This window comes from Macrobrachium nipponense, chromosome 41 (genome assembly GCF_015104395.2).
Source record: "Macrobrachium nipponense isolate FS-2020 chromosome 41, ASM1510439v2, whole genome shotgun sequence".
NCBI lineage: Eukaryota > Metazoa > Arthropoda > Malacostraca > Decapoda > Palaemonidae > Macrobrachium > Macrobrachium nipponense.
In genome coordinates this window covers 46,211,449-46,238,430 of record NC_061102.1, presented here as the reverse complement: position 1 = coordinate 46,238,430, position 26,982 = coordinate 46,211,449, and the positions used below count along the sequence as shown (strand labels likewise).

The window sequence follows — 26,982 nt, the reverse complement described above, 5'->3', positions numbered from 1 at the left end:
TTGCGTTTCCTTTTCAGCTGGCGCCTCGCGCCTGGTTGGCGCTTCGCGCTTGGTTGGCTCCTCGCACTCGGCTGGCACCTGGCCGGCGCTTCACGCCTGGCTGGCCCCTTGCGTCTGGCTGGTACCTCGCGTCTGGGTGGCGCATCGCGCTCCGTCGCTTCCTCTGAGAAACTTCCCCTATTCTCAAAAGGTTGTTCTTTATAAATATATCGATCTGAAGAATAGTCCTTTCCTGGCTCTTCTTGTCCTGATGTTAGGATTGCGCCTGACTAGCGCCTCACGCCTGGCTGGCACTTCTCGCCTGGCTGGCGCTTCTCGCCTGGCTGGCGCATCTCGCCTGGCTGGCGCTTCTCGCCTGGCTGGCGCTTCTCGCCTGGCTGGCGCTTCTCGCCTGGCTGGCGCATCGCGCCTGGCTGGCGCTTCGCTCCTAACTGGAGCTTCGCGTCTGACTGGCGCCTTGCGCCTGGCTGGCGCTTCCCGCTCGGCTGGCGCCTCGCGCCCGGCAAGCGCTCCATGAACCCGTAACTTCGTGGGTCTGTGAAAGATAGACTCCTCATCCGAAGAAGAAACTTCTTTCCTGGGAGGTTGATAATAAGGAGTTTTAGATTTCTTCACCGGAAGAAAAATTTCCTTCCTTCTGGGCGGATCTCGGGAAAGAACCCCCACTAGGGAAGCAATGGACTCTTGCATATTCTGCAAAATCTTAGTTGTTTCATCCCTTTGATCCAATTGAGTGGAAGGAGAGCATTCTTTCTCCATTCTCCAAGACTTAGCGGGAGAAGGCAAAACTTTTGCTTTCTTGTTCTCCGTCGGGGAATCCTCCGAAAAACGTTCCGGACTAGAGTTTATCCCAGTTTCTTCCCAGATCCTCTTCAGGGGACAAGAATGATCCGCCGATCTCCATCCTCTCTTGGGTGACGAATTCTCGGACGAAGAAAAACACTCACGTAGAATGCTTTTTCTAATGCGCTCTTTGGCAGTCTGCGGTGTCACAGATTCTGCCGAAGAGACGTCTGACTGGTGGGGATTCTCCACAACCTCCGTACGGCTTTTGACATTCCTTCTCCTCTGGGCTTGGGAGCTTGAAAGAGGTCTAGGCCTGGGAGCGTTGTGAAGCCAATCAGACGCCTCCTCCACTTCACTGGGGACATTCACATCACTTTCCACAGCACTCAAATTTTGCTTACCTTCCATGGCAGCCATTTTACGCTCCATTTTCATAAGCGCTGCTTTAAGGCTTGCGATCTCTGAAGCAGAATCGTTAGGATCTGCATTAGGAGAAGGTCCTGAAACATTAGAAGGAGCATTCATAATGTTAGAAGAGGGTACAAAATTACTCACCAAGTCACCTGAAGAAAGAGAGCTAGGCTTGGTTTTGGAAGAGGACTTCCTTAACCGGTCTTTCTCTAACTTCTTTAAATAAGAAGTTAGAGACTTCCACCCTTCAGCACTCAAACTCTCACATTCACGACAAGTGTTATCGATAGAGCATTCATACTTCCTACATACTCTACAGACAGTGTGAGGATCAACCAAAGCTTTCGGCATCCTCACCTTGCACCCTACATTCACACACATTCTCACCACACTTCCAGAATCAGACATCATGATGAAAAATCCAAGACAAAATCCAAATAACGGTCCACAATAGCGTGTGCCAATACAACGATCCAAATACGTCACCAAAAGGTCCAAAACGAAGATCAATTGCAATTCAAAAACGAAATCCAGCCGGAGATACCAACAACGATGTTACCAGTATGGCCGACAGAAAAAATCTGATGGAAAACGGGAATGGTTCCTATTCCTGCCACCCAGCGGCAGCGCGGTGGATCACCTGACCTACCTGTAGCGTGTGCGCGAAATTCGAAATTCTGTCGGCGCGACGGAGTCAATAGCTAAGTATATATCTGACAGGTAAGTTGAATGTATAAAATACCCTTTTCTGATAAAGGAACCTAGTACTTCATATGAAATATTATACTTGGTTCAAGCCCTGAAGGTTTGCCTAGATATCATGGGCTGAGAATGATTTTAGTGGCCCTCTTTCAAAAGGCAACCTCACTCCTTTCCTAAGTTGCATGACATCCAAAAGGTGAGTGCATCGTTAAAACATTCTTTGGAAATGTTTCCTTTGAAGAAGCCTTCAAGTGTACGGAGTGGTTATTAGACAGTACAGCATTCCTGAACTGGTGAAGGCACAATAATCCTTCAGCCAGATCCGACATAATTAGGTAAGTCACTCACTGTAAACCATGATGGATAATACATTTATAAGTTTGAGTGTCTCCTGTTCTTTATTGGCAGACTCGAATGGGTATTTGGAATAAAGAAAACTGTTGACAACCTGTGACTTTAACTTGAATTAAAATCCCCGAAACACTATTCCCCTGAATATGGTGGTCACACTAAGATATTGCTGGGAAGGCACAGTAATCCTGAAAAATACATAGCCATTTCAGTCGTTATACCTACTTACTGTGTATGGTGACAAGATACATATGTAAAATACACAAAAACATGCAATGCATATACAATAAATATCATAACCATCTTTGCATCTCATTACATAAGTTACAAAGCATTTTGCACTTACTGTCTCTCTCTCTCTCTCTCTCTCTCTGTCTCTGGTATAGCAGTGCAATCCTAATTGACATTTACATAATGTTCTACAATACTGTACCTAATACAGCAGCTTAGTATTACAAACATATAAATAAAGATTGAAGTTAGACAATACATACCTTTCATAAGGTTAATATAAATCTCCTGGTGAGGAGCTCTGATGGCTCTACATAGCAGTGAAAGAGCTCGAGATGGCTGAGAAACAGGATCTACATACAGTATTAATTTACCAGCCATGTCTCCCTACGATGTTTCTAACCTGTCAATATTAAGTATGTTAATCATTTTGGTTTCTCCTGATGTCTGCTAATAAAATAACCCTGTATCAAAAAACAAAGCTTTAACATTTTTTCATACATACATAATTTCAGTTTCAATTATTCCTAATTTGAATTGCCTTATTAATGACTATCTCATCTATAATAAAAAGAGGGAGGCAAACAAAATTAAAATTTCTATGATAATATTAAATATTTGGATACTTACCTACTGTTTAAGTTAGTTTATATCTTCATGCCATCAAGTGCGACCAACATTCAAAATATGATATTGTTATGATACAATAAAGTTTGTTCATACTTACCTGGCAGATATATATATATATAGCTGTATTCTCCGAAGTCCGACAGAATTTCAAAACTCCCGGCACACGCAGTGGTCAGCCAGGTGGTTAGTACCCATTCCCGCCGCTGGGAGGCGGGTATCAGGAACCATTCCCGTTTTCTATTCAGATTTTTTAATGCCACTGTCCCCTGAGGGGAGGTGGGTGGGTACTTGATTATATATATCAGCCAGGTAGTATGAACAAACTTTATTGTATCATAACAATATCATTTTGTTCATGAAACTTATCTGTCAGATATATGTATATATAGCTGAATCCCACCATTGGAGGTGGGAAGGGACAGAATAGAATGATTTTAGGAAACAAATTGCATGCAGATGATTGACATCTTGGTTCCACCTGTTAGCATAGCTGACTTCGTGATTACTGTCACCCAAGTCGGCTTTTGCTTTACTAGAGTCTCCAGCAAGGTAGTGACCTGTATAGCTGGTGAGTTCTAGATGATCTGTCAACGGGAGCGTGACCACAATGTGACTAGACCATATTGACCATACCATGAGGGCTAAGAAGTAATATATATCACCACCTGACCAACCTAGCCAAAGTTAAGGATGTTTTAACTAAGGCTTAAGAATTGAGAAGTCCGCCATTGGCGGCGACCCAACAACTAAAATTAACAGCTCTTCCTAACCATTTTCTACAGGATAGGATGAGTGGTACTTCTTGCCCCCAAGATTGTGTCTGCGGACACGTATGGTCCTAGCGAGCCGCAGATCTCATATGTCGTCTTCCCATCCCGCAGGGAGTGTGAAGCGAACACAGAGTTGCTTCGCTAAAATGCGGCACTCAGGATGCTACTGAGTGCCATGCTCTGTTGAAATGCTTCCGAGGCCGCACCCTCACCTCGTGAGCATTCAGTTTAAAAGATTTCAAATCTTTGTCCAAACATGACGAATGAGCCTCTTTGAAAGAACTCCTTAACAATAACGCCAGGGCGTTCTTCGACATGGGCAAGTCTGGTCTTTTTACGGAACACCGCAGATTGTCCGAAGGACCTCGACTTTCTTTAGTTTTATCTAGATAAAACTTGAGAGCCCTGACAGGGCACAGGACTCTCTCTGGCTCTTGCCCAATAATTTGTGCCATCCCCTTGATCTCCAAGCTTCTGGGCCAAGGGTTAGAGGGGTTTTCATTCTTAGGCAAGAACGGAAGGCTTAGAGAACACACCGCATTATGTCCTCTAAAGCCAAAACGTCTGATGATGGCAAACCTCACTAACCCTCTTTGTCTTATTTAGAGAGGTTAGAAAATTAGCCTTTCTGGTCACGTGCATTAAGTTTACAGAAAGGAGAGGTTCGAAATGCTTTGACATTGGGAACTTCAGACTACGTCTAAGTTCCATGCCGGAAGCTTCGATCTAGACAGTTTCGAGATTTCCACAGACCTCAAAGATCGTGAATGGCTTTGTTGTTCGACAGATCCAAATCTCTGAGCCTAAAGACCGTCAACAACATACTTCTGTATTCTTTAATAGTTGGGACTGCCAGCTTATCCCATTCTTCAGACGGAAAGGGAAGACGGTAATGTAATTCACAGAAGTCGAGGTGTAGGAAAAGCCATTCTTCCTGCACTATCTCCAGAAACGGCCCACTCCGATTGGTACACTGCAAGATAGGCAGCACTTCTGTGCCCATAACCGGCTCTCTCTTCTTGAGATATAAGAGAGCTGTGGAATTGTCCGAGTTGATCTGGACCACTCGGCCAAAAACTCGTTCTTCGAGGAACTGGAGAGCCAACCGAATTGCTTCCAATTCTTTTAGATTACGTGCCAGGACATCTGTACCTCTGTCCGGATGCCTGGCACCCTCTCGCTATCACCTGAGGTGATCCTTGACCTACTGAGAGATGTTCAGAATCATTTCTAGATCTTCGATGTTATTTCAGTTTTCCGGTAGGAAAAACGGTAGAGGTCTGAATTGCAGTCCATTCAGGGAAACAAGCTTCTCCAGTGAGGAAATGGTCCCCAGCAGACTCATCCATTCCCTCACTGAGCATGCTTCCTTCCCTAATAAGGTTGCGCTTTGCATAAGCAGGAGAGCATTATTATAGTGCTATGCCTCGGTAGACTCGTACAGAATTCTGTTACAGTGCGGTAAACAGCACCGAAAAGGTCTAAGAGATATCTCTGTTGAAAATTTATTAGCAAAACGAAGGCGATGTTCATTCATGCTTGCTAGAATTCCCCTCAACCCGAGGCTAAAGTCCATGATTGAAGGGCAGAGATACGGTTAGTCAGTCAATCCCGCAGGAGAGAGAGACGCAACCGACCGCGCATGGCAGAGAACTAGCTGGTATTGCGTTGATCTACAGTGGCAGCAGCCTACATTTGCCGTCTCGCACTATTCTGCCTAAGTTGCCAGCTACTCCATTCTACAAAGGAATAGGTTTGTTATTATTATCGAGCAGAAGGAAACTCTCAAGCAGGCATATTTAAGCGAAACAGAATTCGCTAAATACAGAAGCTGAGTTGGTGTTGTCGTAACAATACCTTTAAGCGTTGTCCTTACACCGGAAACTCCTGGAAGGCTGCAGGGAGTACCGATTAAATTCACTTAGAATAATAGTCATTTCAGTTGCCATCCGTAGAGGTAACTACGGTATGCGTTTATGACTTGAACCATACAGTAGTAATATAACGCAAAGGTAAAACACGTAGAGTATTGTAGTCACTTGGACAGCTAATTCTCTACTACATTCTTTCCTCAACAGGGAAGAGCGAGAATGGAAATCGACTGTCTTCGTTCTCTTCGCCAAGAGAACGAATTAGTATTAGTCGAAGGAGATCCTCAAGTGAGAACCAAGGACCGAAGAGGACAGCTCAAGCTTCCTATGTTATTGGACATAAGACTTCATGGACGTAGTCTACAAGTCTTTTTCCTGGACGAGCCTCTGACCAATGAATGAGAGCTCTTCCGAATCTTGTCAATGAGAGCTTATCCGCTTACGCGATAAAATGTTATTGAGATCTTTGTCAATGAGAACTAACCCATTTATGAGACAAAGAGTTTAATTTTTTTGTCAATGAGGGGTTACCCACTTACTTGACAAAACGTTTAGTATCTTGTCATGGGGAAAACCCACTTACTTGACAAAACGTTTAGTATCTTGCTAATGGGGGAAACCCACTTACATGACAGAAAGTAATCCAGGAATTCGAGCATATAGTCTTCCCGATTCCCGCAGAAATCGAGGAAGGGGCAGATTCCTGGTCAGAGACTGGGCTTACGGCAGGTAGGACCCTAATGTTCCCCTTCGGCAGCGCAGTCCCGAACGCAGAAGAGGCGTTTTATGACACCGAAATCTACTTAAAGTTTTCTAGAGTCTTTTTCTAGATGCCAGCTCACCAGAACCAACCTGACTACCTTATCCATGCAGGTTGGATAGTTATTCGAGAGAAAGAGAGTCAGGGCCCCGAGACTGCAGGTCCAGGGCTCCGAAATAGTACCAATCTAGGAGCTAAAAATATCCATCATCCTGAACAGCCCTTTCAGATGGTCTATCTGGCTGGTAAAATCGTCCTGGGAAGAGGAAGGAACTCTCCAACCAGCTTCCTCTCCCGTTTCATATCGGATGCCTGCTATTACGCTTAACCTTGCTGGAAGTAGGGCAAAGGAAGTCTTGCCTTGCGTTTTTCTGGAGTTCATCAAGTCATGGATTCTATTGAACGCTCCCTTCGTAGAAAGCGAAGTGGACATCTTGACGAGACCAAGCTCCTTCCTCTTCTTCGACGACGCCCACTGCGAGAGAGGAGAGCAAGGGATCCTCTATCTGAAGGAGGGTTCGAAGAAGAAATTTGGGTATGCCTCACCGCCAACTCCGAATCTTTATTAAGTAACGTCCTGTGGAGCGTCCTGAAGAGCATCCTCTTGACGAGCGTTCTTGCAGGAATCCTGCCGAACGTCTTGATGCGTAGGACACCTATCGTTCTGAAGAACGTCCTGGCAAGTGCTCTGCCGAGCGTCATGACCTTTAGGATGCCGAGCGTCTTCAAAAGCGTCCTCGCTAGCGTCCTGGCGAGCGTCCAGATGTGTAAGACATCGAGCGTCTTCAAAAGCGTCCTGGCGAGCGTCTCTATGTTTATGATGTCGAGCATCTTCCAGAGCATCCTCGCAAGCGTCCTGGCGAGCGTCTTTGACGTGTAGGACGTCGAGCATCTTCAAAAGCTTCCTCGTGAGCGTCCTGGTGAACGTCTCGATGCGTAGGACTTCGAGCGTCTTCAAAAGGCGTCCTCGCGAGAGTCTTGCCGAGCGTATTGGTGCATAGAACACCAAGTGTTCTGAACGGCATCTCAGAGAGGATCTTGCCGAGTGTCCTGATGCATGAAAGGCCACCTGAGAGGTGTCATGGAGAGCCGCACGCTGCTCCTGAAGTGCACGAGCACTTCAGGAAGACGTACGGCAATCGTCTTCAAGACGGGCCTTAAGGACCTTCCTTACCTTCTGACAAAGGCGACGGCCGCCTGTGCGACATCTTGCGTCTTTGTAATGCAAATGAACACCTCCAGACACGCGCTCAAAAAAGAAACGCCGAGCGTTCCGAAAGGCATCCTCGCGAGGGCCTTGCCGAGCGTCCTGATTGCATAGAACGCCAAGCATCCTGAAAGGAGTCCTCTCAAGGGTCCTGCCGAGCCTCCTGATGTATAGAATGCTGAGCGTCCTGCATAACATCCTTGTGAGCGTCTTGAAGAGCGTCCCGAAGAGGAGAGCGACGAACATCAAGAGAAGCGTCATGGAGAGCTTCCTGATGTGACGCGGCGGACCCAACAGCGTCAACACGAGCAACTTGAGAGGCTTCCTGGCGAGGGGCGCGCCGCTCATGAAGCGCACGAGCGTCATAAGCAGATGTACGGTGATCATTGTCAGGACGGAGTCTTAGGGGCCGGTCCGGAACCCCTATATATGGTGGTATAGGGCGAAAAATGATATTGTTATGATACAATAAAGTTTCATACATACTTACCTGGCAAGATACTATACATAGCTAAGACTCCGTCGTCCCCGACAGAAATTCAAATTTCGCGCCACTTCGCACAGGTAGGTCAGGTGATCTACCGGCCTGCCCTGGGCGGCAGGACTAGGAACCATCCCCGTTTTCTATCATATTTTCTCTCTTCCACCTGTCTCCTGCGGGGAGGCTGGGTGGGCCTTTATTGTATATATCTGCAGGTAAGTATGTATGAAACTTTATTGTATCATAACAATATCATTTTCATACAATCAACTTACCTGTCAGATATATACATAGCTGATTGGCACCCTTCGGTGGAGGGAGGGTAACGAGACAGACTTCTATATGGAATAGACAGGTAAACAACATATGTTGTAGGTATAAATAAAACCTTGGTTCCTACCTGATAGGTGGTAGACTTCGTGGGTGTTTGCCCAGTAGTCTGCATCACCTCAAGAAACTTTAGCGAGATATATGATCTATGGCCAAGAGTTCTTGTGGGTCTGCCGATGGGGTCTTATCCGCTTACTCGGCAGAGCCTAAAAGGACTTTGTCAATGGGTGCTGATCCACTTATATGACAATACACCTTATGAAGGAGCACACAACCAATCCCGACCACCTGATCCTAACCATATGTTAGAACTAAGGATTGTTCCGAGTTATCCCCGAACTCGCTCACAACAACCGTAACTCAAAACCACTAGCACACATACATAATTTTCAAAAAAAATTATACTCATAATTCTAATTGGATAATGACAAGATTCTCTTACTGAACAACATAGACGGCCGCCCGTGCTAAACCAAGTCCTCCATTGTTCGAAGAGACTCCAGACCATATCCAAAAAGAAGAAAAGTATATACATTTAAGGATGGTGTCGGCTCCCGTACCAGAATCGTATCCGCCGATACGAAGGGACCTAGAGAAAAACAAAAACACTTCTCATATGTCACACGAACGTCTTTCAAGTAATGAGATGCAAATACTGAGTTGCATCTCCAAAATGTCGTATCAATTATGTTTTTAAGCGACAAATTCTTATGAAACGAGAGAGACGTCGCTACAGCTCTCACTTCATGAGCTTTTACTCTCAACAGTTGTAACTGTTCGTCAGGACAGACCTTATGAGCGTCTGTAATGACGTTTCTTACAAAGAATGCCAGCGCATTCTTGGGACATCAGTCTTGTGGGGTCTTTTACCGCGCACCAAAGACCTTGTCTAGAGCCTCCCATCTGATGCTTTCTCTGAAGGTAGAACTTCAGAGCTCTAACAGGGCATAGAGACCTCTCTGTTCTCTGCCTACGAGACTCGACATGCCTTTGAGCTTCGAATGACTTAGGCCAGGGATTCGTGGGATTTCTCGCGTTTTTCGCTAAAAAAACAGGGTCTTAAACGAGCAAATAGCTGAGTCTCCCATGAATCCTACTTTATCCTGCAGAGCATGTAATTCACTAATTCTCTTTGCCGTAGCTAAAGATAATAGGAATAGGCATTTTTCTGTGATGTCTCTAAACGATGGCCAGATGAGGAGGTTCGAATCTTTCCGATGACAGAAACTTGAGGACTACGTCTAGGTTCCAGTTCGGAGGTACTTGGTCCTTAGACTTTGAAGTCTCAAAAGACCTTATGAGATCGTGGAGATCTTTATTATCTGCCAGATCCAATCCTCTATTTCTGAATACAGCCGAGAGCATACTTCTGTATCCCTTTATTGTGGATACGGCTAGATGAGATTTTTCTCTCAGGAATAGCAGGAAATCAGCAATTTCCGCTATAGAGGTAGTGGAGGAGGACAACTTCTTGGATCTACACCACCTTCTAAATACCATCCCACTTCGATTGGATATACTTTCGGTTAGTGGAGGTTCTGCGTGCTCTCGCGATCGCGCTTGCCACTTCGCGAGAAAAAGCCTCTCGCTCTGACAAGTCTTTCGATAGTCGAAAGGCAGTCAGAGCGAGAGCGGGGAGGTTTTGATGGTACCTCTTGAAGTGTGGTTTGTCTGAGAAGATCCGTACTTCTTGGTAGGGATCTTGGAAAGTCTACGATCCACTCTACCACCTCCGTGAACCAATCCTGGGCCGGCCAAAAGGGGGCTATTAACGTCATCCTCGTCTCCTTTGACGCCACAAACTTTTTCATTACTAATCCCAGGATTTTGAATGGGGGAAAAGCATATACGTCTACTCGAGACCAATTTAGCAGGAAGGCGTCTACCATAAGTGCTCTTGGATCTTCCACGACCGAGCAAAAGACTGGCAAGCCTTTTGGAATGAATGTTGCGAAGAGATCCACATGAGGAGTCCCCCACAGAGACCAGAGATCGAGACATACTTCCTCGTGTATGGTCCACTCTGTATGAAGGACCTGGTTCCTCCTGCTGAGTCTGTCCGCCCTCACATTCTTTACTCCCTGTACGAACCTTGTCAGCAGGGAGATGTTCCTGTGGGACGTCCAAAGCAATAGGTCTCTCGTCAGTTCGTAAAGGAACGAGGAGTGAGTCCCCCCCTGTTTCCGAATGTAGGCAAGTGCGGTGGTGTTGTCCACGTTTACTTGCACTACTTTGTTCGACACCAGAGGTTCTAGACTCTTCAAAGCCAGATGCACGGCGAAGAGCTCTTTGCTGTTTATGTGCCAAGTCACCTGTGCTGGTTCCCAGGTGCCTGACACCTCTTCTGAGCCTAATGTCGCTCCCCAACCTTTCTCCGATGCGTCGGAGTACAACACTAGGTCTGGGTTCTGTGTTTTTAGAGAGATCCCTTTGTTCTCTTGCAGAGGGGGCAACCACCACTCCAGGTGCGATTTATCTCCACTGGAATGGGAAAAAAACGTCCGAAAGCTGTCCGGTTTTCCAGCTCCAAGACTTCTTGAGGAAGAATTGAAGCGGACGTAAATGCAGTCTTCCTAGTGGGAAGAACTGTTCTACGCGAGGAAAGGGTCCCTAGAAGGCTCAACCATTCCCTCGCCGACGTATGTTCCTTCCCTAAGAAGAGAGAGACTATCCGCAAACCTTTTGCGATTCTCTCTTGCGAAGGAAATACTCGAAAACCCGAGAATCCATCCGAATCCCCAGATAGACTAGGTCCTGTCTGGGGGATCAGCTGAGACTTCTCGAGGTTCACGAGCAATCCCAACGCTTTGATCAAATCTAGCGTTAACTTTAGGTCCTCCAAGCACTGTCTCTCTGATCTGGCCCTGATGAGCCAGTCGTCCAGATACAGAGAGGATATTTTACTCCTTTGAGGTGAAGAAACCTCGCCACATTCTTCATCAGGTTTGTGAAGACCTGAGGAGCTGTGGACAGGCCGAAACACAAGGCTCTGAACTGAAAGATCCTTCCCCCCGTCATGAAACGGAGGTACTAATTCTTCGATGAAGGGTGGATCGGGACGTGAAAGTAGGCGTCCTGGAGATCTAGAGACACCATCCAATCTCCTTGTCGTAATGGACGCTAGGACTGAAGCAGAAGTCTCCATGGAGAACTTCTCCTTCTGAACAAATTTGTTCAGAGAGCTGACGTCCAGTACTGGTCTCCAGCCTCCCGAGGCTTTCGCCACCAGAAAAAGGCGATTGTAAAACCCCGGGGAGTTTGATCCAGTACTAGTTCTATCGCTCTCTTGTCCCACATTTGTTCCACCATCGATCGAAGAGTATCCCTCAGCACAGGATCCTTGTACTTGGCTGATAGTTCCCTTGGTATGACGTTAGGGGAGGAGTGTTCAGGAAAGGGATACGATATCCCTTCCTTATGATAGCCAATGAAGACGCGTCTGCGTTTATCAGTGTCCAGGCTTCCACAAATCCCAGGAGCCTGGCACCTACTGGTGCTTGGAGGAGAGAAGCTTCATTTTTTAAAGGGACGAAAGGCAGACCTACCTCTCTTCTCCGGAGCCTTCCTTCTTGCGGGAGGTCTGGAGGTCGGACCACCTCGAAAGGGCTGAACAGATGTACTAGGTCCTTCTTGTCCGAAGCAGAAACAGTTTCTTCTTTCTTGCTGACTGCGTCAGAAGATCCTGAGTCGCCTTCTCAGTTAAAGAATGCGCAATGTCCTTCACTAACTGAGAAGGGAACAAAAAGTCAGATAGAGGCGAATACAGTAGAGCTGCCCTCTGAGCGTGTGAGACTGCCTTGGTTAAGAAGGCGCCATATACAGTCCTTTTCTTTAGAAGACCTGCTCCAAATAATGAGGAGATTTCAAAAGATCCATCCTGTACCGCTTTGTCAATACAAGACAATATGCATAACAGGGCTTCAGGTTCGATTCCTTCCGAATCATGGGCTTTCTTGGACATCACCCCAAGGGACCAATCTAAGAAGTTGAAGACTTCCAATACATGAAAGAGTCCCTTGAGGAGATGGTCCAGTTCAGAAATTCCCCACGTAATTCGTGCCGAATTGAGACCTTGTCGACGTGAAGCGTCCACTAAGGTCGAAAAATCTGCTTCGATGTAGAAGGGAGAGCAATACCATATTCTCTCCCGTCTGATACCAAATGCCTCTTTTCCCAGCTAATCTTGCTGGAGGCATACAGAAGACTGTTCTCACTAAGTCTTTCTTAGACTTCATCCATGAGTCTAAGGATTGTAAGGCCCTCTTCATCGAAATGGTGGGCTTCATTTTGAGAAAAGACGAAGGCTTCTTCGTCTTAGCACTGGAAAAGACGAGAGCGCGGAGAAGGAGGAGCGGCAGGAGTCAACTCGTCTCCATACTCCTCAAGAAGCAAGGTAGTCAAAACCTTATAGTTCGACAGTCCTTCTCTTCCCTGATATTCATCATCATCCGAGTTTTCTTCCAACTCGGGATCTACATGAGTCTCCGCTCTCCTTTCCGTACGTTCCTCTTCTGGAGGAGACAAACTCCTAATAGGAGAGGGGCTAAGGGAATGAAAATCTTTCCTCTTTCCCGCTTTAATAGTTTTGGAAGGCGCCACAAGCTCAGGCTTCTCTTGAAAATTAGAAGACGCTTCCCGCTTGTATGACGCTTCCCGTTCGTCAAGCGTCCTGGCTGACGTCCCTCTCGCTCACTTGTCTGCTGACGTCCTTGATGACGCTTCGCGCCTGAAGACGCTCCGCTCTCCAAAGGTGTCCTACTTGGCGTCACAATATTGGTCGGAGCGTCACGTCTATGATCCGATTTCAATGACGCTTCACGTCTAAAAGACGTCTTACGTCTCTCTGGTGTTACGAAACTTTCGTAAGCCACCGTTCTCGTTCTCGAACTCGAAGCTTCTGTAAGACGTTTAGCAGCTTCACGTCTGCATGACGCTTCTCGTTGAGCAGGTGAGAGAGGACGAGGACTTCTTAATTGGAAGCGTCACGTCCTTCCGACGAGGCGCTAAACTCCCACTAGAGAGGACAGTTGCTCTTGAACTGCCATAATTATCCTCCTTGACGCTTCTCCCACGTCCACTGCATGACGCCTTTCGTCATCACTCGGGGGAGAAGAAGGAAAGGGTACTTCTGCGTACACGTCAGGTGACGCTGACGCCACCTTCGCTTTCTTAATAGAAGAAGGAGCGTCATCTGAGAAGCGCTCTGGGCTAGAATCTATTTCAGGTTCTTTCATATGACGCTTCAGCGGTCTCGACAAGTTCGACTCCTTCCACCCTCGTTTAGGTGAGGGAGAGGGAGAGGACGAGAAACACTCACGAAGGACGCTTTTTCTATAGCGCCCTTGAGCCGCCTGCCACGAAGCAGAGCTAGCTGAAGGGGACGTCTGACCGTTGGGGATTCCCCACGACCTCCTTAAGGCTTTCGATTTTCTTTCTCCTCTGGGCATGGGAGCTTGGAAGAGGTCTAGGCCTGGGAGCGTTGCAGGGACGATCAAACGCCCCCTCCACAACACTGGGAGAACTCACTTCACTGTAATGCTCACTTTCACTAGCCTTACCTTGGAAGTCAGCCATCTTGGACTTCATGTCTCTAATTGTAGCTTTCAGATTGGCGATTTTCGAGGCCGAATCCGAGCACTTTGAGAATGAGATACATAGGGAGAATCTACATCAGTAGGATTAGAATTATCCGTGAAAGCTCAATAGGCCTTGAACTCACACCTTTCAGACGTCTAACCCTATCCCTCTCTAACTTCTTCAAATAAGAAGTCAAAGTCTTCCACTCTTCTGCATTTAATCCCTCGCATTCCTTACAAGTATTATTAGCAGAACACTGAAACCCCCTACATTTACGGCATACAGTGTGAGGATCAACCGAAGCTTTCGGTATCCTCACCCTGCAGCCTACATTCACACACATTCTCACACTCACATTTGAATCGACATACTGAGAAAAATCCAAAAGAGTTATTCCAAAAACAGTCCACAGTAGCGAATGCCAAAGCACGATCCAGATACGTTCACCAAAAAGCCGAGAAACGATGATCAAAAGGATGAAATATGAATCTAAGTCAGGAGGTAATAGCAACAATGTTGATACCACCGGCGACAGAGAAAATATGATAGAAAACGGGGATGGTTCCTAGTCCTGCCGCCCAGGGCAGGCCGGTAGATCACCTGACCTACCTATAGCGAGTGGCGCGAAATTTGAATTTCTGTCGGGGACGACGGAGTCTTAGCTATGTATATATCTGACAGGTAAGTTGATTGTATGAGAAATGCAAAGTCATGAAAAAATTCATGGAGCTTCATATGGCAATTGAGAATACGTATACGAAATATTCGTCAAAATCCCTCTTACTTTCGTAGTTACAGGGTAATTAGTAAACATAACTCAATAAGCCTAAAACATTCATCCGTACAAAGAAAATGCAATATTTCTTCTGTTATTGTAAATTTTGATAATTATTGGCAAAGAAATTGTGAGAAATGGCATCTGTAGAGATTCTGTGGCTTGCATAAGCGAGTATCTGGTTCAATCATGAATCAGTTGGACCATAGACTTCAAGTAAATTACCACATTCGAGTTTCACCTCGTGACTATTCGCTTGCTTTTACGTATGTTTATGTATGTTTCGGCAAGAAGTTCATCATGCCAATGAGGAAAAGACAAGGAAAACATCTCGCTAACATACAGACGAAGAAAAAAATCGCTCAAGTATTATAACAAAATATCATAATATACGGGTAGTTAGTGAAGAGAGAGGGGAGGGTTGCTTAGTAACGCCCCCTTCTTGCCTGACAGCACACGTCACACTGTGCCCAAGGCTACATTCTTTGGACAAAGAGATCTTCATTTATGATAAATAACATAGTTTTGGTTTTTTAATACCCAAAAATGGAATATGAAATTCATAATAATCATGATTTATCAAATTGTCCTTTTGTAAAAAGAGGGGGGGGGGGGGGGGGGGGGGGGGGGGTAAAAACGAGTACACCTTCGAGTCTCACCTCTGACATTCTCTTGCATTTACGTTTGTTTATCATTGTTTCGGCAAGAATGTCATCATGCCAAAGAGGAAAATACAAGGAAAACATCTCGCTAACATACAGAAAAAATTTCGCTGTAATAAGCCGAGTTAGTGAAGGGGAGAGAAGGGGTTACGTAGGAAGGAGTGCCCCATCTTGCCTCAAGCAGTGCCCCAGGCTACGATATATGAGCAAAGGGATCATCATTTATGATTAAATTATGATTAATAAAATAGTATTGGTTTATTAACCCTCTTACGCCAGAGCGGTAAAATGATATTGTTAGAATACAATAAAGTTTTGTACATACTTACCCGGCAGATATATACTTAGCTTATGTCTCTGACGTCCGACAGAAATTCGAATTTCGCGGCACACGCTGCAGGTAGGTCAGGTGATCTACCCCCCTGCCGCTGGGTGGCAGGAATAGGAACCGTTCCCGTTCTAGAACCAGATTTTCTCTTCCACCTGTCTCCTGAGGGGAGGCTGGGTGGGCCATTCATCGTATATATCTGCCGGGTAAGTATGTACAAAACTTTATTGTATTCTAACAATATCATTTTTGTACATGCAACTTCCCCGGCAGATATATACTTAGCTGATTGACACCCTTGGTGGTGGGTAAGAGACAACTATTTACTGAATAGACAGGTAAACAACATACGTTGTAGGTAATAAATAAATAAAACCTTGGTTCCTACTTGTTCAGGCGGAAGATTCCATGGCTAATGCCTAGGAATCTGCTTTGCCTCAAGAGCCTCAGCGAGGATGTGACCTATGGCTAAGAGTTCTTGTGGGTCTGTCGATGGGGTCTTATCCATTTACTCGACAGAGCCTCTTACATGACAATATGCCTATGTCTAGTGGCATAATTAAGGGATTTTGACGTAAGGAAAAATCTATTTCTGGGCGATTGGCTCGTGTCGCCAGCGAAATATCCTTTAATCTATTATTTCTCTAGGGTAAATGTACTAACACATACCAGAGAATAAATAAATAAAGAAAAAGGTCAGTACAACTGACTCGCTCACCCTCCAAGAGGGTGTCGGTATGAACACTATGGCGAGTGAGACCACTACCACGAGCCAAATGCCAATAGAATTCTCCCACTACAAAATCCCCCCCAAGAGGAGAGCCGACCCACAGAGTGGGCAGCAACTACTACTACTCCATCCCATGCTCCCGACTGCTGCGCCTCTGGTGGCCATCCTGAAGTTAGCAGACAATCTTGGGCGATGGGATGGGTAGGGCGGGATTTCGCTGCGACACGGACGCCAATCGCCCAGAAAATAGATTTTTCCTTACGTCAAAAATCCCTTTTCTGGGCTCAGCTCGTGTCGCTGCGCGAAATCGTACCAGAGAAATAGCACAAGATTGTAAACAGAAATCAACAAAGGTAAAATAAAATAAAAGAATATAATTGCTAATAAGGATACATATACACAATGTATATGTATCCTTATTAAAATAAAATAAAAGAATATAATTGCTAAAATAAAATAAAAGAATATAATTGCTAATAAGGATACATATACACAATGATACAAAATAGAAATATGCTTAATTAAACTTAATTCTAATAATATTTCTTAACTTAAGGTAATTTACATATATACAGGGGTAATATGGCATATATGTACCAAAATGTATCTGTGTAAAGATATGTATCAGAAATCCAGAGCAATTAACATAATAAGTTGAACAAAACAAACTCAACAATAATAATATATAAAGGAATGTATATAACTTAATATACAAAACCCGTAACCATTACAAATAAGATGTATCCCCTAGCATAAAAATAAGGGGATGACATCCAAGAGATCAATATCCACAATCAATTGTGAGTGCCCCTAGCAAAAAAAATAAGGGACACCCACCACATCATCTAAAGCAGCTAAGACACAAGGTAACCGTAGATGAACAAGGCAGGAATAGACGAACTGTTGGGGGAGGCAGGTAGAAAGGAGGACTGGATCTTCTACTAAAGATTAGGTAGAGTCGGGGGAAACTATGTTACCCGCTGCTACTGCTGAAAATTTCAGAGCTTCCAAGGACTTTAAGTAATGACGTTTGAACACTGTCGGCGATTTCCATCCAGTATACTTTTTCAACTCACCGAAGTTCATATGTTGGAAATAGTTAATTGAGGTGGCTACTGCCCTGACATCATGTGCTTTTGGAAAAGAGTCAGGATTGGCTTGTTTAATGAAGTACAGGATTTGTTGTCTGATGCCTTTAATAGATAAAGTACCACCTTTTCTCTCTTAAAGAGAGGACCCGATGAGGATGAGGAGGTCCTAGACAGAAAGGCTCGTAAGGGCAAAGAGATACATCTTGTGGAAGGGGTAGTACCTTCCATGGTTCCCACCTCATCAAAGGATCTTCATTCTTAGCTATAAAACTACGTTCCGGAGAAAAGTAGCACTTCCCCTGTGGGAAGGAACTGAATATGATCCGGATCTCTGGATAAAGCCGACAGTTCTGAAATTCTAGCTCCTGAGGCCAAGCTTAATAAAAATAGAGTTTTTTCTTAAGAGCATTATAAACGAGCATGTGTCATTATCAGTTTCTGAAGCCAGCTTTAGAACATCGTTTAAGAACCATGATACTGACGTAGGCCTTACAGAAGGTCCTAAGTCTAGCACACGCTTGGGAAATAGACGAGAAGTAGGAATCTGTCAAGTCTATGTTGAAACCAAATTGAAAAATCTTTTTCAAGGCTGACTTGTTTGTCGTAATCGTGCTAGCTGCTAAGCCTTTTTCAAATAAGGATCTGAAAAAGGATATAGCTGAATTGATTGTCATGATCCTAATATCTGATTCTCTCAGGAAGGTTGCTAACTTTTTGACAGCAGCATCATACTGTCTCAAAGTTGAATCTTATTATCGGATTCCAAGAAGAGAATATTTTGAGGGTCAATATTCGCATCCCTTTTCGCTGCAAACTTCATGAAATCCATAAGTTAGGGTTTTGAGAATCCCTGAGGAAGCGAACACAGTCTTCGTTTGTACTGACTGGGAGAGCTGGGACTGGGAAAAATCCGAAAGGGGAGGGGCGAAGGTACCCAGTTCCAGAATTAGAGGGTACCAATTGCTCTTCGGCGAGTCTGGGGCTACTAGAGCCACTTGACCCTGAATGTCCTGAGTTTGTTCAATACCTTCATGAGAAGATTCACTGGAGGAAGACATAAATCTTCTCCAGTTGTTCCAGTCTAGAGCCAGGGCGTCCGTGGCATAGGCCAGAGGGTCCAGGTTGGGGGCCACATAACATGGGAGTTTGTGGTTCGCTTGAGATGCGAAGAGATCCACTTGTAGGCCTGGAACTCTCTGAAGAATCCATTGGAACGAACTGTTGTCCAGTGACCATTCCGACTCTAGAGGTACTGATCGGGATAGAGCATCTGCTATGACGTTTCTCACTCCAGCTATATGGGTGGAGGAGGAGAGATGCCAACTGAACTTGTCCGCCAGGGAGAAGATGGCTACCATGACATGATTTAGATGACATGATTTGGAGCCTCCTCTGTTATATACAATGTACTACCACTGCACTGTCCAAGACTAGCTTTATATGGGAGTACTTTGGCGGACGTAACCTTTTCAGAGTCAAGAACACTGCCATTGCTTCCAGTACGTTTATATGGAACTGGCGGAACTGAGGTGACCACGTTCCTTGAACTTTCTTGAACTGGGAATATCCTCCCCAACCGCTTAATGAAGCGTCTGTGTGATGGTAATCCCTGGTGGAGGAAACTGAAGGGGCACTGATACCGACAAGTTCTTGACTTTCGCCCACGGCCTGGAGTCGATTCCGTAGAATCAGAGGGACTGAGGATAATTTGTCCCTGGACCTGACATTTGCTCGTGAGCGCCAGATTCTGGTTAGGTCTTTCAGTTTGGCTTTCATTCAGGATGTTTGTGTCACTGATGCAAAACTGGAGTGAACCCAGGATCCTTTCCTGAGTTTCTTCTTGACGCCAGTTTGTGACTCAGAAAATTGCTTGACTGACTTCTTGCTACTATTTTCTTTCCTCTTGGTTGATGGAATCGACAGAGTATGGGAGGATAGATTCCATTGAATGCCCAGCCACTGAAAGTTTGACTCTGGAGTGAGTCTTGACTTGGTCCTGTTTTATCTTGAAGCCTAGATATTCCAGGAACTGAATCACTTTCAGTGTTGCTACTGTTGCATTCCTCGACTGTTGAAGCCCAGATCAACCAATCGTCGAGATACGCTACTACCATAACCCCTTGCGATCTTAGTTGTTGAACTACTACTTCCGCCAGCTTCGTGAACACCCTGGGTGCTACGTTGAGCCCGAAAGGAACTACCTTGAAGGAGAATGTCTGGTCTCCTATCTTGAAGCCCAGATACGGACGGAAGTTGTCTTGCAATAGGGATATGATAGTAAGCGTCTGTAAGATCGATAGATGGTGGTGACGGCCCCACGGGGAAGTAAGGTCCGCACCTGCGAGATCGTGAGCATCTTGAACTTGTCGCAGCGAATGGCTAAGTTTAAGCGGGACAAGTCTAAGATTACCCTTCTTTTTTGTGAGCCTTTCTTTGGCACGCTGAACAAGCGACCTTGAAATTTTAACCTGTTGACTCTCGCTATAGCTCCTTTCTGAAGGAGATCCTCCGCATACTCCGTCAATTCCTTGGAAGGAAGTTGGCGAAAGGTCTGGATGGGGGTGGGCTCGCTAACCAGCTCCAACCCAGGCCTTTTGACCACAATGCTCTGAGCCCACTTGCTGAAGTTCCACCGGTGGCGAAAGTGAAACAGCCTCCCTCCTACCTGAAAATCCTCATTGGTTTTGGTAGCCTCCTCGGCCTCCCCTGAAATGCTTTCCTCTATTAAGGGACCTCCCGATCCTCTCCCACGAAAGGATCGCTTACCTCTGCCTCCCTTACCCGAGCGGTCATACTTCTGGGAAGCTTGACCCTCGAAGACCTGATTGTAGGCTGGAGAGAGAGCGTAAGAGGGTGGAGGGTTGAGGCTGAGGGGAGATACATAAATCGGCTGCGATTGAGCCTTTGAGGTAGAAGGTTGGGCTGTTTGCACCAAGGGAACAGCCGGAACCTGCTGAGAAAAGCGTGGCTGTTTCTTCTGGTAGGGCTGGAAACGTCTGGGTTTCCTTTGAGCCTTACCCTTACCGGCTTGATCCTGTCGTCTCTTGGCCGTAAGACCCCAACGGTCTTTAAGGCTTTGGTTCAATCTCGTAGCCTCTGCCTGAACCTCCTCACCATCGCTTCTGGGAAGAGGTCTGCTCCCCAGATGCTTGACGTAAGCAACTTATTCGCTCGTGCCGAATTGTTGCTTCTTGTAGGACATGTTTCCTACAATTCGTCCTAGCAGTGGCGAACTCAAAAAACATATCCGACTGCACGTTTGAGGTCAAAGATTTGGTAAGAAGCTTAAAGAGTGGCTCCGACCCATAGGCAATGGTAGCCACCTCGGTCATAGCCATGGAATTAATAGACCTCTGGCTAACCGCGATTTGGCATCGAATTCCGCCTGAATAAGGCTATCTGGAAGCCTAGGTAGCTTCTCACCCAAAAAAAAAAAACTGCTCCATAGCCACAGTCTGGTTTGAGTTTGCCAGCTGAGAAGGTGTTGGGCAAATCTTCCACCCACAATTCACCGGCTGAAGGAAGTAAGGAGGGACGTAGATCTGGCTTCCTTCAGTGAGGCATGGAATCCCCCTTCTGGGCTGCTGGAATGGTGGTTGTCGCGATCTTTGTCAAGAAAGGGAGCGGGGTACTCTCTTCCATCGTAAAGATCGTAAACGGACTCTTAAAAGGTTTGGATTTTCGTGTTGAACAATCCATGTCCTCTAGACACCTGAGCCACTCTCTCTGAGCCTGGTCTCAGTGAATAGAGGACTGTCTCTTTTGGGACCTTATCGTCCCGAGTCATGGCTGAGGCGGTGAGCCTGGCGTAGCCGATGAACGGAGGCTGAAGGTCTTCCGGGTAGAACTCGAAGTCTTCAATCCTCCGAGTTCCCACATTCCGGGATAGAGATAAGCCCGTCTTGGAAGGGGGCGTATGACGCTACTCTCCAAGGGTTGTCATTGAGAACGGAGGTAGAGAGTCATACGGGGGTAATTGGGCTCCCCCTGTGCTGAAAGGTGGAGAAGAGGCTAGTGGAGCTTGGCTCAGTCCGGCTATAATGTTGTCCTGAGAGGTGATCCTATCAGACCAACCGGAGATCATTTGTTCCATGCTGTTTTTCAGAGAACCAACCAGATCGCCCACTTGTTGCAACAGACCAGCGTTGGAGTCCAAAGCCGGAGCTGCTGCGGAGGTGGAAGGTTGGCTCTGAACCAGAACCAAAGGTAGCGGAACTGACGACTCCGCTGGAGTATGAGATCTCTCCCTGGAGGATTTACTCCTAGAGGACTTAGAGCCGGACCCAGAAGCTTTAGATCTCTCTGCTCCGGGGATTTCTCTAGCCGGAGACTTAACGAGAAGAAGACGACGCCGACGCCGTCTTTTTAGACGACGACGACGTCTTCGTCAGGTTTTCACTGCTTGACCTTTGACCTTGGTCTAACGGAAGCGTCAGGAGAAGTATATAGTTCATTACCTGTAAAAGCCTTGGAAGGATGGAGAGGTTGCAGGGTAGAGATCCAGTTGCACCCAAGGGCATCCCTTGGGTGTCCAACGTACCTACCTCGACCAACAGGTCGTCTACACCTACCATAGGTTCAACATTAATATCGAGCGTCGCGACTTCCGAGGAGATTGTCCTGGCCTTTGGTCCGTCAACGAGGCAGCCAGCTGTTGCTGGATGAAAGCGATAGTCGGGGCCGCCTCTGCTGGGTCGACGTAGCCTGTAGCCCTTGCCTCCGGGGAAGATTAGTACCCGCCAACTTCTTCTCAAGAATGTAGGGCATACCCTTGGCGGTGTTCTTCCCAAAACCGCCGACCCAGGCCCGCAGGGTTGCCAGTGCGGTATCCCTCACAGCCGGAGCCTGGAAGAGAGGGGTATTGATTAGATTTTAAGATTAAACTTAAAACTAAAAACCAATTTAAAAGCTTAACTTAAAATTATAGGGGCTACAAAACCCCATGAATTTTATCTTAAGTTAGGGGAGATTAATGTAAAAACTTAAGCACTATAACAAATGAGGACCAGTTAACGGAGTTGGAAAATACTTACTCCGTCTAAGAGCTGGCTCACCAGATCATAACAGATGGTACACGTCTCGTGGTACCAGACCTGGATGTCCCCGTGCGGAGTCGCGCATGGAGCATGGGACCGGCAAACTTCATGTCCACATGGGTCTTGAAGTGTGGCGGCGCATCCCGGATGCTCACAGTTTGGTGGTCTGTAAGTGAAAAGACACATGAGTATCTTAAAGACTATCACTTACAGGCTAAAGGACAGAAGAACTCCGTTGCATGCCGGAGCTCGGAAAAATTTTGGGCATAACCCCTCCCTTATCGCCTGAATAGGCTATTTTTTAAAAAAAACCCGGAGAGATCCGGTGAGACAGGTAAGGGAGGGGGGGGGGGATGGTTTAAGGTAGCTTAAGATAAACTTACTAGTTTAACATAATATATCTTAAACCTATAAAACTCGAACGTACCGGACTAAGTCCAGTGCGTGGCGGAGTGTCGTAAACTCAGCGAGACGGACGTGGTTTAGAAGGGACCACTGTATGCCCGGTCCACCCTGCTGGTGGACTAGCACCTTTCCGCTGGATGCCAGGTCTCCGGTAGTAAGGAGCCCTAGTAAGGTGGGAAAGAGCGAGAGGACATACAGACTCGGGTCTAGCAACGGAGCGACGGAGTAGCACGGTAGGCGGGGGGAAAGGGGGGCCCAAAGCCACCCCCCCCCCACCTTACCATCCGCCGGACCGAGAAGCCGGAGAGGTCGAGTCCAGTCTGGGTCTGTCCCGTCCCTCTACTCCCTCCGCCTGGGGGGTGAGAGAGGGAGGCAGGCTCGGGTATGCGGAGCGAGCATGGGCAGACCGACCCACCCCCTCCCCCCGACTCTATGGAAGAGCGGGAGGGGGGGAAGGTGACTGGACAGGCGTCTGGCTGCCCCGTGATACGTAGTTGAACCACGGGGCGGTAAGTACAAAAACAATGGACAACAAAGCCTAGAAACATAACCAGCTGATCAGAGAGATGCTATCGGGAAGCAACCGAACTGAAGAGCGGTAGCATATAGGCCCTATGGGCCACAACCTAGGCTAAGCAAAGCCAGAGCGAACCTAACTAACCTGAACAAATATCATATAAAATCATTCAAATGAATGAATTATGAAAGAAAGAAAACAAAATAGTAGGAGAAAAAATCCAGGAGTGTACGACTAACCCAGAAGGAAAGTCTAACCACTCAAAGCTAGCCGAGGCCGATACTAAGAGGCCGTGGCTAGGGTCTGGATGGAAGGAGCCTACATAAGGTAAAAGACATGCATGCATGACAAAACCGGTGTAGACCGTACCCTAAACAAAGCGGATGATTGAAATAGAGCGTACTTAAGAAAGGGGATGTTCTGGGTATGGGCGACGACCAAGAACGAACCCACCACGAGGCCAGAACCATGCTGCCATGCTTCCGACCTAGAGTTCGTATTTATACCTAAAAAACGGCAAATACGGGCCTCAGGGCCGGAAAAAACCAAATAGCAATAAACACTGAGTACTTAACTTAGCTGCTGCGATGGCTGCACGCTCCATGATAAAGAAATCCAAAGAAAAGGGCACAAAAAACACAGAGTAAAAAGGGCACGTGTATCGTGTGCGCTAACTGAAAAGGATGGCCACCAGAGGCGCAGCAGTCGGGAGCATGGGATGGAGTATAGTAGTAGTTGCTGCACTCTGTGGGTCGGCTCTCCTCTTGGGGGGATTTTGTAGTGGGAGAATTCTATTGGCATTTGGCTCGTGGTAGTGGTCTCACTCGCCATAGTGTTCATACCGACACCCTCTTGGAGGGTGTGGAGCGAGTCAGTTGTACTGACCTTTTTCTTTATTTATTTATTCTCTGGTATGTGTTAGTACATTTACCCTAGAAATAATAGATTAAAGGATATTCCGCGCAGCGACACGAGCTGAGCCCAGAAAAGGAGCACAACACCGATCCCGATCACCTGATCCTAACACGAGGGTTAGTGCTTAAGTTGAAAAGAGTTATCCCCAAACTCCTTTCAAACAACCCAAGAAAAAAACACGACCTTAACTAAAATTTTAAAAACTCACTAGTTAAGGATCAGTATCGGCTCCCTATCCCAGCAATGTATCCGCAGACACGTCTCCAACCAAGAGAGAAGGATCTCTCGTAGGTTATCTTGACATCCTTCGGATATGGGAAGTCAACACAGAGTTGCATTCTCCCGTATGTGACAGCTAATAGTCCTTATGACATATTGTTAAGGAAAGAACAAGAATACAGAAAAGCTCGCACTTCATGCGCTTTTAATTCTCAGCTGTTTGAAGGAATCATCAATGCACTTGTCAAGTGCTTAGGAGATCACATTGTCTCAAAGAAGGCCAGGGCATTCTTTGATATAGATCTCTTCTGGGTGAAGCCTGGAGCCTGGCTAGCGCCTCGCGCCTGGCTGGAGCCTTGCGCCTGAATGGCGCCTAGAGCCTGGCTGGCGCCTCGCGCCTGGCTGGCGCCTGATTGGCTCCTCCCTCCTGGCTAGCGCCTCGCGCCTGGCTGGAGCCTTGCGCGTCTGGCTGGCGCCTTGCACCTGGAGCTTGGCAGAAGACTTCATGATTACTGTCTATGAGTCTGCATGCCTCAAGAGTTTCAGCGAGGTAGGGACCTATGACTGACAAACCCTTCTGGATCATGTCAATGGGGGCTAGCCCCCCGCTTACCACGACAGAGCCTTCTCGGATCGTGCCAATGGGGGGGCTGACCCACTTACATGGCAGAGCCTTACCTGTATCATATCAATGGGGACTAGTCCCTCTTACATGACAGAGCTTTAGGTTTCTCTTTACTGGAAGGAGCCTTGCGCCTGGATGGATCCTCAATCCTGACTGGAGCCTAGCCTTGAAGGAGCCTGGCACCTGGATGGGCGCCTGGCTGGCTTCTGGAGCCTGGCTGGCTTCTAGAGCCTGGCTGGCTCCTAGAGCCTGGCTGGCTCCTAGAGCCTGGCTGGCTCCTAGAGCCTGGCTGGCTCCTAGAGCCTGGCTGGCTCCTAGAGCCTGGCTGGCTCCTAGAGCCTGGCTGCGCCTCGCGCCTGGCTTGGCTCCTCCACACTTGCTGGAGCTTCGAGCTTGGAAGAGAGGGTCTCTAGGCTGTCTGGCGATGTCCACATCGGACACTCTTATATCTGTCCGATTTGTTCGCCTCTGGCGCATTTGCGCCAGGTTGGACCCCGCTCCTTCTCAGTATCCGGCCATGACAGAGTTCCTTGGAACTGTCCCGCCTCTGGCGTTTTTTCGCCTGTATTGGCATTTGGCGCTTGGCTGGCGCTACATTGTCCTGAGAGTCCTGAACAACCACATAGGTTTATCAGGAGACTGGAGAAGGGTGGAAGAAATTCTTCCCCTTTGAGCTTTTGGCCCCTGGCAAGGGGAGGTGATTTTAGTCAGCTACACCCATAGTACGACAGGATATCTAACAATACGAGAGAGAAGATCTTCCTCCGAGGAGGATCCTTCGTGAACACTTCTTTTGCTAACGAGATCTCTTCTTACATGTTGATGAGGTTCCTCGTTGCAGAATCTTCCCTATCCTTGCCCGAAGGAAGGAAGGAGTCTGGAAGTCGAAGGAGACTCCGAGCTGAAATTGGGCGGAACCCTGATTTCTAGCTCTTATTGTATTCTTCTGAATACCTTCTGGGAAGACATTTGAGCCCTCATCGCACCCTGAAGACTCTGTAGGCAAACGTTTAAACCATCTCTTCTTCTGTAGAGAAAATGTAAGTACCCTGCCTGGCAACTAAACTTCTATCTGAAAGCGTTGCGTCAGGAATAGAGGGATTTAGTTCTTTTGCCAGACATACTATGCTGGCAAGAAACCCATTGCCGAGTCTCCATTGAATCTGATGCGAGGATTCCAATGCACAAAAAATTCACTTGTCTTCTTGGTCGTTTAGGCTAAGAGAAACAAAGAATTCCTTCATAAACTTCCTCAAAGAAGTTGATGAGGAGCAGTTCCATTTTGTCGGAACACGGAATCTGTGGCCACAAAAAAAAAATTCCATTCGAAGTACATGATATCCTACTCTTGTCGTATTGCGGTATCGTATAGATCCCGAAGATCTTAATCCTCTGTTATCTCTAATCCCCTTGTAGAGAGAGAGTATAGCCTTTTACTGCGTTCTTTGATAGCAGATATATACATAGGTGATTCTTCCCTCTGAAAGTGAAGAAAATGACAATTTGTCCAAAATTGCATTTTTCCTAACTATACAAACCTGAGGTCCTTTTACAATAGGAAGGTACTAGCGG

The 26,982-nt window shown here is 46.7% G+C and overlaps 1 protein-coding gene across 1 annotated transcript in view; it reads right to left on the bottom strand.

Moving 5' to 3' along the window:
* The window catches only part of LOC135212739 (glutathione S-transferase theta-1-like), a gene marked incomplete in the record, with an annotated part of 116,866 nt that overhangs the window by 83,871 nt on the left and 6,013 nt on the right, over positions 1–26,982 (bottom strand). Inside the window, 1 exon segment of the mRNA XM_064246452.1 lies at positions 2,745–2,868. Coding sequence (XP_064102522.1) covers positions 2,745–2,862 — 118 coding nt within the window.